The following is a 12,267-nucleotide window of genomic DNA, read 5'->3' as shown; positions in this document are numbered from 1 at the left end:
TTATATAGGGCCCTAACCTTAGTAACCTACCCCCATATACTAGGTCCCTAACATAACTAACTTATATAGGGCCCTAACTTAGTAACCTACCCCCCATATACTAGGTCCCTAACATAACTAACTTATATAGGGCCCTAACTTAGTAACCTACCCCCATATACTAGGTCCCTAACATAACTAACTTATATAGGGCCCTAACTTAGTAACCTACCCCCATATACTAGGTCCCTAACATAACTAACTTATATAGGGCCCTAACTTAGTAACCTACACCCCATATACTAGGTCCCTAACATAACTAACTTATATAGGGCCCTAACTTAGTAACCTACCCCCCATATACTAGGTCCCTAACATAACTAACTTATATAGGGCCCTAACTTAGTAACCTACCCCCATATACTAGGTCCCTAACATAACTAACTTATATAGGGCCCTAACTTAGTAACCTACCCCCATATACTAGGTCCCTAACATAACTAACTTATATAGGGCCCTAACTTAGTAACCTACCCCCCATATACTAGGTCCCTAACATAACTAACTTATATAGGGCCCTAACTTAGTAACCTACCCCCATATACTAGGTCCCTAACATAACTAACTTATATAGGGCCCTAACTTAGTAACCTACCCCCATATACTAGGTCCCTAACATAACTAACTTATATAGGGCCCTAACTTAGTAACCTACCCCCATATACTAGGTCCCTAACATAACTAACTTATATAGGGCCCTAACTTAGTAACCTACCCCCCATATACTAGGTCTCTAACATAACTAACTTATATAGGGCCCTAACTTAGTAACCTACCCCCATATACTAGGTCTCCAACATAACTAACTTATATAGGGCCCTAACTTAGTAACCTACCCCCATATACTAGGTCTCTAACATAACTAACTTATATAGGGCCCTAACTTAGTAACCTACCCCCATATACTAGGTCTCCAACATAACTAACTTATATAGGGCCCTAACTTAGTAACCTACCCCCATATACTAGGTCTCTAACATAACTAACTTATATAGGGCCCTAGCTTAGTAACCTACCCCCCATATACTAGGTCTCTAACATAACTAACTTATATAGGGCCCTAACTTAGTAACCTACCCCCATATACTAGGTCTCCAACATAACTAACTTATATAGGGCCCTAACTTAGTAACCTACCCCCATATACTAGGTCTCTAACATAACTAACTTATATAGGGCCCTAACTTAGTAACCTACCCCCATATACTAGGTCTCTAACATAACTAACTTATATAGGGCCCTAACTTAGTAACCTACCCCCATATACTAGGTCTCTAACATAACTAACTTATATAGGGCCCTAACTTAGTAACCTACCCCCATATACTAGGTCTCTAACATAACTAACTTATATAGGGCCCTAACTTAGTAACCTACCCCCCATATACTAGGTCCCTAACATAACTTACTTTGGGCACTTATAACCTTGTTATTCCCCTTGCCGACATAGTAGGTCCTTACTATGACAAACCTGCGACCCTGACCTAAATAGTAATCAAGGTTCCTCAGATAGATTTTTTGTCGTTAATTTTCCTTTCTGCAGATTAGGTACAGTGTTATTAATTTAAAAGTTTTACAAATAAACATTTAGATTATGTCTTGATGGGATCGGCTCCAGTCTGATTGTTAGACGACCTTTGTATACATGTGATTTTTTTCCATTAAAGGTAGCACGATATTTATCGAGGGACGGTTGTTTACGGACCGAAAAGGATCCAACACTAACCAAGCTTCCAACGGTAGAACCGCAAAACTCATCAGGTAATATTAGATTTTGTGATCAGTCTGTTCTCGACTGAATTCACAATGGTGTCATCTCTTTCATTCATTTGACCAATGGGAGCACTTTGGTTTTCATATTTCTAACGACCAATCAAAATGCTTTTTATCAATGAAGCTCTGCATTTGATGTGTATGACCATTCAGAACATCTCTTCCGATTACGATACCTGTCAAGTTTCCCACATTGGAAGGGAGACTCCCGAATATTCAATAAAAAAATCAAATTCTCCAGTTTCAAAGTAATGACCGATGTGTGTCCCAAATTTTATTAAATTCTCCAGTTTTCTCCAGCTTGGCCCAAGTACCTCACCCTCGGACATGACGTGTGACAATTTGACTAAAACTAGTGTGTATATAAGTCTTAAAATGTTGTCCAATATACGGGTGAGGTGTTCTGATTGGTGTCTTACATCTTTGCCAAACAAACAAAAGAATATATAAAAAAAACTTTATCGATTGGAAAGATTTTCTGTATCCATTTTCAATGGAAATGATCACTTTCCAATACATTTTGTGCTATTTCCCCCAAGGAGATTTAATCAGGTTTATATGAGGACCTATTACATAGATTCGTGTAACATGTAAACATGGGTTATTCATTGGCTACACTAGTACACTGATAAAATAAAGATGGTTTATATGGCACAACAATACAGATTTCTCCGTTAACTTCCTCCACACTTTGGCTTTAAAATTTGTCAAGGTTAGCCTAATTGAAATTCAATTATTAAGAATTTGCAAATGCAAAGGTGCTCTTGTTTTTCATATTATTAGCATAATTTACTCTCAAATAAGCCCTCCCCATGTGTGAACAAGTATAAGCTTCCCAAAAAGCTAAGCTGAATCTTGAGCATTATCTGTTTGTGAGCAGTTATAGTAAAGTTTGAGATAGATGGGTATTTTTGAAGCTTACAAAGTTATGTGTAGAATTTAGCAGCATCCACGAGCGGACAACTGTTGACCAATTAGAATGTTTGGATGGTAGCGAAAAATTAGTATAAAGGCTTCTCAATACCAGGAGGGCTTATTTATGTATCACTTTAACTTGCAGTTGTAAAGCTATTTTAAAACTGAGGAAGGGGGCTCATCTTTGAACAGGGTGATTTACTGATAAGTATGGTGTAACAATTTTTATGCGGAAAACAATTATAGAAATGCAGTTCTTTCTGAAAATTTCACAATAACTAATCCGAAGCATTCTGATGTTTCATTGGTCTTTTAATCTTTTTTTAAAAAGCTGAAGAAACATCAGATTAAACAATAACCTCCAGTTTCCCCTGTGTCATAACATTGGGCCAGCTATCAAGTTTGTTCAAGTGAATGACCTTGACGGTGATTATTTGTCTATATATTGTAATTGAATGAAACTATAAAAGTACAAAAATTAAATTAATCAATTAATTACTCATTTTCTATGAATACATTTCTTTTCTTTGAACAGGGTATATGTTGGTGACAAAGAATGTTTGCTCATGAATGCAACAACAAATGAGTTGTAAGTAATATATGTACACTTTGTATTGTATTACACATGAATTAAAAACAATCCATTTACAATTTTTTCTTGCACATGCTTGTCATCAATATTAAATGTGTATATTGTCTTCATTATACTGAGATGCTAGCTTCAGGACAAACAATCATTCTTTATGAAGCCCTAATTTGACAAAAAATTCTGAATACCTGGTATTTGATATAAATATATGTAGTTGCATTATTCGATTATGGCACTTTGTTTTATTTGATATGATGATTAATTGAGCTCAGCTTTATCAGTGTTTGAAAGTATGTATGAAAATTCCTTAGACAATTGGTCTACAGAAAATTTAAATCTCTTAGCCAAAGTTATTTTTCGATAGACCTATTTTGTAAACATATATTGTTTAAGTAGCATAACTGCATCACGCAAAAGCTTGCATCATCAAGTTCATACTCACTTAAATGTTTGAAGCCAATAACGCGCTATTCTCAGTAAAAACACCTTGATTGTAAACTCTGATTTCATATGATCGTTTGTCAGAAAATATAGGAATGTTGTTAACATGAATTAAAATGTATGTCAGGACTCAAACTTTTTATAGCCATTCAGGCCAACATTTAGAAATTTTACATAGACCGGCCAGGTTTTCTATAGCCTCGGGCCATCGGATCACCTTTACTTTCGAACACTGCTTTATGATCAATATTAACCTCAATCGGATTGAAAACTGAAGACAAAATGCTCAAGATCGAGTTATCCCATGTCATTCAAATTGTATCTTGTCCATATTTTTACATTTTCAGTTTTGTATACGATACTGATTGGTAGACATATATATATGTTAGCCTTGAACAATTCACTTCACCATTATGGCATTTGACCCCGGATCATTTCACCATTCTTCAAAATACCATGCCCACCAGTATTTGTATTTTTTCCACTTATGCTGTCGCAGCCTTGCTAGACCTTGTGTTCCTCCTAAACTAGTTAAATGTATTTTTGATGTCTCCACAGTTACGGTATAGGACTTTATCAGCTACAGGATGGGCGTGTTTCTGATAACGGCTATATACGCTGTCTAATGCAAGGCTCTTATGTGGGTAAGTAACATTTTACATGTACTTGGGGGAAATGTCAGATTAATTTAAAAAAAAAAAACATCAGTGTTTTGTATGTTTTTTTTGTTTTTTTTAGGTACAAAAAACATTTTATTCCCCCAGACATGTAAAACACGTTTTGAATGTTTTATTTCACTTGTGTCAAAATTGTCATCCTCATCACGGTCTTATAGCAATATCAAGTTTAGAGTCTGTTTTGGTTTTGTGGAGGGAAAATATATAACATCAAGATCTATGCCAGGGAAAACAAATTTCTATTATTTTGGATCATATAAGCACGAATAATCAGCGAAAGTGTTAAGATTGGTTTTCGCTGTATCTTCAGATTATTGTTTTCCAAAACAGCACAAAACTAGGAATACGTTTATGAAAACCTTACTGATTAAAAGAAGTCGAACATAATTATCAATCATTTCAGTTTTGATAATTTATATTGCCTTATTTTGGAGAATGGTCACCTGCTTAGCCATATTTTTTGTTAGTTGAATTGGGGTGTGAGCAAACCTATAAACTATATGGATCCTTCTATTTCTGTTTTATTTTTTAGGGAATCAGAATGTCAGTTTCCTCATCGATGTCTACGGAAGGTAAGAATGTGTTCATAACAACCAAAATGTAGCACATTTCATAATCATTCTCGTCTTTGGGGCCACAAATGATGGCCACATAACTTCAGCTTTGATGCTCCCTATACCCACTAGCTGATCCAGAGGTGGGGTCTGGGGGATGAGAATTTTTTTATAGCCTTAAAAAACAAATTTGCCTAACAACAACCCCCCCCCCCCCCCCCCCCCCCCCCCCTCTGCTTATTGAAAAATCTTATCCTCCGGAAATATCATTACATTTTCCAAACTTTTTGGTTCCAAGAATCCTGGCCAGAAAAATTCGGCTTGTGCCAATGGTGCTCCCATTTCCAAAAAATTTCTGGACCCGACCCCCCCCCCCCCCCTTTCAAATTCCTGAATCCGCGCCTGCTATACCCATGTTGGTCTGTGTTTCTGGGGAAGGGTAAGAACTTGGCCAGTATGTGCTGTCATGGTTGTGTCCTTTGGTAAGGCACGTTATCTTAAATGCTCTGTATATTATTCAGTGAGGTAGTCACCAAATACTACAATGAGACCCTGTCAAAGTGACTCTGGTTCTCATTGTTGCGAAGGATGGGATAAATCGGTCTCACATAGGGTATGGAAAGACAGCCAGCATGTGCTTTTAAACTACTCACAATAAATAATGTCATCATTTTATATAAAGGGTAACAACTCGTAAATTGATAACGTCATCAATTTTGGTGCACTTTTCATGTAATATTGATGTTTCGCAATTAACACCTTACAATTTGTTACTTTCTGATGTTTGTAAATAAAACATTAAGGCATGGGCCTGTACTGTACACAAGGATATCTTGACCTGAATGTAGGTAAGAATTTAATTGGTCCAGGCCAGCACTTGGCAAGCCTCATGCACTTGCTTGCCAGCCAAATCTTACACTCTGGTTGAGATTTCCCTGTCAACAGAACAAGCCCATTAATCAATCAATACGTATAACATTTGCACATAAATATACATAATTATGAATTTTACACACAGATCTAAACCAGACTTGGCCACAAAGTATCAAAGTGCAGGAAAAGATATATTCATGATCCAGACATATGCTGGTAAGTAAATTAAATTTTGAAATTCTGTAAACTCTTTTTTGTTATTAAAGTTTTTACTTATTTTCGCTGTGAAGAAACCAACCAGTTCGTTTTATTAGGAAGAATGGTAGGCCTTTGTAAATACAGTATTCCATTTTCAAAAGAAACTGGTAAAACCATAGCTAATCTTGCAAACACCCTGGTGTTTGTACAAACTATTTCAATAGCAAGTAATAATTACTGGACGTCTGGTTATGAACCTTAAATACTGACTTACATAATTTATAAAAAATCATATCAAATGGAGAGTCCTCGCTCCTTTTTAACAAAAAGTGTTTTTATGTGACAAATGAAGAATCACTAGTTGTTCCAAGGATCCAAGTGTACGTTTGAAAAAAACGGCTGGTTAGATGAGAGGCTGACACTTATTATAAATACTACCTATTGTCAAATTTCAATGTTTTTAATTATTTCATTTGATGAAATCTTCATGGAATGAAAAAACAAATGAATAACGACATTAATAAGGAAACCTTTTTTTTCAACTCAAAAATTGATAATATGAGAACAAAATATGAATCGGAATGTGGATTAAGAATGACATCAAATGGAAATAATTTAATGCCACGCCTTTTCAAAAACAAATGAAATCTAAAAATTTTTTAATAAATTAAATAAATTTCAAGTTGCTCTGAAATGAGTTTCTGATACTGTTAATCTCAAGTCTCATTAAGTCAAAGAGATTTAATTATCTTGCAACTTTCGTTAATGAAAAATATAGAATGTGTAATGTTTTGGCCTCTTTTTCAACATGGTTGAATTGATGTTGATAGTTGTGTTACTCCTCGTTGATGATGTGTTTATATTTTACAGTCATAGAGCGTATCACTCCGAATGTAGTGAGCGTTAACGGTGGAGCCAACATCACCATCCACGGACGAAACTTCGATCAGACTGATGCAAATGCCATAGTCCTTGTCGGAGGTATAAATGACTACAATATACAATGATGTGAATTTGAAAATAATGCTGAAATCATTGGCCTTCATTTTTTACAAAAATGTTTTCTAATGATAATTCATGAGTATAGAATTTCATTCGTGTTGTAATTCACTTTGATATTATTAAAAGTCTTAGAATAAGTTCCTTCATCAATATCTGGGATTGCAACCATGCAGAATCTCACAAATTTTACGAGGACAAGTTTTCTTGAACATGATAGGTATTGCCTGTATTTTTCAACTGGAATGACTTTTTGATGATTTTTGAACTGGAGTAGCTTTTCAATTTTTTTTTTTTTTTTTTACAGGAGTATTTTTTTTTTTTTTTTTATCTCAAGAAGCTTTTCCTGTTGTTGTTTTTAGTTTAAGTGACTTTTTTGGTTGCGTTTTTAACAGGAGTGGCATTTCACTTTACTGTTTTGCATATACCAGGTAGATCTGTTGCTCAAAAATATATTAAGTCCAACTTTAACTTAATGCCTATCATTTACAGAATACCATCCAAAATATATGGTGCATTGACTCTGGGAATCTTATTCTTTTTTTTTGCTGTATTCTTGGGTTAAAAACCTTGGGATTTGATTTATTGACATAGAATCTTTGATTTACAAATTATTTGATAGCCATATCACAAAATTGGAATGAATTCTAATCTTCTATGATAAAGCATGCCAGATAAATTAAAGTGTTATTGGGGGAAAATGACATATTTAGGTGAATTAGTGATTTTGCAAATTTGTTTTGCAATGCATCAATATTTCAAGTTAATCATTTTGTTTTATAAAAACTTTTGGCCTTTTTTTTTCTATAGGATTAGGATTTTTTTTTTTTTTCGGGAATAGTATTTTTATTGTTTTTTTTATTAGATTAGCTATTTGTTATTTTTTTGTTAGAGTATATTTTTTTGTTTGTTTTTTAAACAGAAGTGGCATGTTCACCACTGACCTTCCACAATAGCAGCATGATGACCTGTATCACTCCTGTTAAACCAGCTGGGACAGCAGCAGACAAACAACCAGGTAAGGTCACGAAATTAACATCATTAAAAACAGGAATAACATCGAACCGATTTAATGGAATAGCTGAAATGGAAGGATTGACATTTCAATCTGTTAATCTATATAGTATGTAAAAATGTATACTTAATTTATTTTACAATAAATGCAAAACATGTTATATCAACTTACATTAATTATACTTGTTGGCCTTGGATGGAAGCTGTGCGAGGGGTCTTACTGTTGGAGGAAACCGGAGTACCCGGGGAAAACCCACGTGGTCGGGCAGGTGACCCCGTACCTTTTCACATCAAATCGGGGGAATCAAACCCCGGCCACCTAGGTGAAAGGCGAGTGTGTTACCACTGTGTCAACCAATCTATATAGTTGGTCGAGACACACAGTGATGACAACACTTGCTTTTCACCTAGGCGGCGGTCAAAGTTTGTTTCCCTATTCTGACCTGAAAAGGTAAGGGGGTCAGTATTGCCCGATCACATGGGTTTTCTGGGTTCTCTCCTCCCGGGCACAGTAAGACCCTGTGCACACTACAATCTGGGCCAACAAAAGTGATTAATATATTAAGTTCATGTAACTTATTTCATGATTGTTGTAAAATAAATAAAGTTTATATATTTACAACTGTATAGATATTTTGATCCTCACTGAGCAGCATCTGATGGATTATCTAATTACATTGTGTAATGTCTGTTACACAGGAGGACGAGGTGTGACTAAGGAAATATGGCGTCAGACTCAGCAATCAAACCTAGAAGATATAGTTAGCCTGGGAAGCAGCGCCAGTGACTATGAGAAAACTACCCAAGAGTTAATGTATTTCAAGGACAACTCAACCGATGATGAATATGTGGCAAGACTCTCCGTCTTTTATATCGTACAAGAGACCGGCATTCACAGGGTCACTGTTAAAGGAAGGGATGGCACTCAGGTCTACATAAACGCAACAGGGGGAACATTGGTTGACCCAGTGAGTGTAACATTTGGACTTGTTGATAAAATTTTGATATGTTTTTGTGTGAAATATATCATCCCAATCATTTTTGTAGGGTTTATATGTACATATATGTAGTGATACTGTTGCCTTCATGGTCGGGAAATTCTCGTTAGCTTGATTGATATTGTGGCCAACTGGTAAGCCAAGGGACGCCAGTTTGATCCTCAATAGAGGCATTATTAGATTTCCTACTGTTCAACGGATAATGAAAATAAAAAATAAAAGATAACCCAATTTCATCATTTAAAAAGTCAACAGTATAAAAAATTTGCACTGATGATTATTATCCAATTACACTACATGTTTGTCTATACGACCTTGAACATTTAATTTAATATTTTTATCTGACCTTGACCTTTAATATTTGTATCTGACCTTAACATTGCAATTTATTTTTGACCTTGATATTGCTATTTCTATTTGACCTTGACATTTAGAGTTATATCTGACATTGTCATTGCAAGTACCAAGTAACTAAATGTATGACCTTGACATCAGTTATATATAACTTTGTCATTGCGATTAACTACATGTATGACCTTGACATTAGCAGTTATACATGTCTTTGTCTTTGTGATGTTTATTCTTGTAACATGTTTTTTACCTTTCCTAGAGTGCATATGTAGTCAGATGTCTGTACACCTGTAACAGTTACCACCATAAAGTATCCGAAGACCTAAGTTTCACCAAGGGCCAACTGTGAGTAACATTACATTGTCGTATACAAGACTCACCACTATGATAAAGTGTAATTCCCACCAGCGTCATCACTATCATAACCTGTAATTCCCACTGCTTAAAGTATAACTTGCTTTAGGGAATTACACTTTATCATAGTGGTGAGTCTGGTGGGAATTACACTTTATCATAGTGGTGAGGCTGGTAGGAATTACACTTTATCATAGTGGTGAGTCTGGTGGGAATTACACTTTATCATAGTGGTGAGGCTGGTAGGAATTACACTTTATCATAGTGGTGAGTGGTGGGAATTACACTTTATCATAGTGGTGAGGCTGGTAGGAATTACACTTTATCATAGTGTTGAGGCTGGTAGGAATTACACTTTATCATAGTGGTGAGGCTGGTAGGAATTACACTTTATCATAGTGGTGAGTCTGGTGGGAATTACACTTTATCATAGTGGTGAGGCTGGTAGGAATTACACTTTATCATAGTGGTGAGGCTGGTAGGAATTACACTTTATCATAGTGGTGAGTCTGGTGGGAATTACACTTTATCATAGTGGTGTGTCTGGTGGGAATTACACTTTATCATAGTGATGAGTCTGGTAGGGATTACACTTTATCATAGTGATGAGTCTGGTAGGAATTACACTTTATCATAGTGATGAGTCTGGTAGGGATTACACTTTATCATAGTGATGAGTCTGGTAGGAATTACACTTTATCATAGTGGTGAGTCTGGTAGGGATTACACTTTATCATAGTGATGAGTCTGGTGGGAATTACACTTTATCATAGTGGTGAGTCTGGTAGGAATTACACTTTATCATAGTGGTGAGTCTGGTGGGAATTACACTTTATCATAGTGGTGAGTCTGGTGGGAATTACACTTTATCATAGTGGTGAGTCTGGTGGGAGTTACACTTTATCATAGTGGTGAGTCTGGTGGGAATTACACTTTATCATAGTGGTGAGTCGGGTTGGAATTACACTTTATCATAGTGGTGAGGCTGGTGGGAATTACACTTTATCATAGTGGTGAGTCTGGTGGGAACTACACTTTATCATAGTGGTGAGTCTGGTTGGAATTACACTTTATCATAGTGGTGTGTCTGGTTGGAAATACACTTTATCATAGTGGTGAGGTTGGAAGGAATTACAATTTATCATAGTGGTGAGGCCGGTGTGGGAATTACACTTTATCATAGTGGTGAGTCTGGTGGGAATTACACTTTATCATAGTGGTGAGTCTGGTGGGAATTACACTATATCATAGTGGTGTGTCTGGTGGGAATTACACTTTATCATAGTGGTGAGGTTGGTGAGAATTACACTTTATCATAGTGGTGAGTCTGGTAGGAATTACACTTTATCATAGTGGTGAGTCTGGTGGGAATTACACTTTATCATAGTGGTGAGTTTGGAAGGAATTACACTTTATCATAGTGGTGAGTCTGGTGGGAATTACACTTTATCATAGTGGTGAGGCCGTGGGAATTACACTTTATCATAGTGGTGAGGCCGCGGGAATTACATTTTATCACAGTGGTGATCATTTGTTCATGAACACCATAATTCCAAATTAGAATATGAAATGTAAGACATTTACTGCATTAATATGAAGAGTGTAAATTTGAGTTTCCAGAATCTATAATATCTTTGTGTCATCATGGCATGAATTTCAGAACAAGAGAGTAAAACAGTCCTATTTGGCCTCTTATTTATGTTGCAGCATCTATATGGAAATGGTATGCAGGCATTCAAGTAAAGAATCATTCTGCGGTGCAATGATAACGAGAGATGTCTCTACAACAACAGCAGACTCAACCTCGGAAGTGAAGCAGGAAAAAAAGAGAATACATGTCAGCTCAGTAGAAACGGTCAACATTCAGGTAAGTCTAGGAGGGTATAGTGCACGATGTGCGCACATTTTTGGTGTAATATAATATACTTGTAAATGTCATATCAACAGGTCAAGGGTCATATTACCATTTCAAGAGTCTTATCACGAGGTCAAGGTCATATTGCCATGTCTTTTGTCACCCAGTCTGGGGTCTTATCAACAGGTCAAGGGTCATATCACCAGGTCAAGGGTCATATCACCAGGTCAAGGGATACTTTACCAGGTTTTAGCTCTATCGACTATTCAAACGTTAATTACCAACACTTCTACTCAACAATTTTATTAGAATTGAAATTTACTTTTATGTTTCCATGGTACAAGTACAATAAATTACTCAAGGCCTTGTTCATTTTTTATTTTGTTGTTTTTTTCATTTCAGAAATTGAAATTAAAGAGTTCATTTGGCCAGAGTTCCTTCAGTCCGACTGTTGTAACTTTGGATCTCGGAAACATTGATCCGACAGCCAAGTTCAAACTGACCTTATTTGGTTATTCCTCTGGTAAGGGAGATAATCGAGGATTAAAAATACTTAATTGGGTAACAAATGTATTTCACATGGGTGACCAATATTTGGTGTATATCTGTTTAATAATATGTATAATATATCTTATTC

The 12,267-nt window shown here is 35.9% G+C and overlaps 2 protein-coding genes across 2 annotated transcripts in view; both read left to right on the top strand.

Moving 5' to 3' along the window:
- The first annotated feature begins 3,265 nt into the window (after window positions 1-3,265).
- On the top strand, window positions 3,266-8,786 carry LOC117340512 (fibrocystin-L-like). The gene is made up of 7 exons (XM_033902272.1): window positions 3,266-3,316; window positions 4,316-4,401; window positions 4,967-5,006; window positions 6,007-6,077; window positions 6,930-7,040; window positions 7,981-8,168; window positions 8,772-8,786. The coding sequence occupies exons 1-7, from the start codon at window positions 3,294-3,296 to the stop codon at window positions 8,784-8,786; spliced, it is 534 nt and encodes a 177-aa protein (XP_033758163.1). The 5' UTR covers window positions 3,266-3,293.
- The window catches only part of LOC117340881 (fibrocystin-L-like), a 94,989-nt gene continuing 91,508 nt past the window's right edge, over window positions 8,787-12,267 (top strand). Inside the window, exons 1-4 of the mRNA XM_033902659.1 lie at window positions 8,787-9,040; window positions 9,681-9,766; window positions 11,483-11,642; window positions 12,033-12,153. Coding sequence (XP_033758550.1) covers window positions 8,885-9,040; window positions 9,681-9,766; window positions 11,483-11,642; window positions 12,033-12,153 — 523 coding nt within the window. The 5' untranslated portion in view covers window positions 8,787-8,884. The remainder of the gene's footprint in view (window positions 9,041-9,680; window positions 9,767-11,482; window positions 11,643-12,032; window positions 12,154-12,267) is intronic.

Source organism: Pecten maximus, chromosome 13 (assembly GCF_902652985.1).
Source record: "Pecten maximus chromosome 13, xPecMax1.1, whole genome shotgun sequence".
Lineage (NCBI taxonomy): Eukaryota > Metazoa > Mollusca > Bivalvia > Pectinida > Pectinidae > Pecten > Pecten maximus.
Note: the sequence above shows the minus strand (reverse complement) of the source record. Positions and strands in the feature narration are given on the sequence as shown.

Bases quoted from the DNA above. Each gene is read 5' to 3' on its own strand.
- LOC117340512 (XM_033902272.1), top strand. From the start codon at position 3,294: ATGAATGCAACAACAAATGAGTT. The intron at 4,402-4,966 runs GTAAGTAACATT...TTTATTTTTTAG, and splicing joins AATGCAAGGCTCTTATGTGG to GGAATCAGAATGTCAGTTTC. The intron at 5,007-6,006 runs GTAAGAATGTGT...TTTTACACACAG, and splicing joins CTCATCGATGTCTACGGAAG to ATCTAAACCAGACTTGGCCA.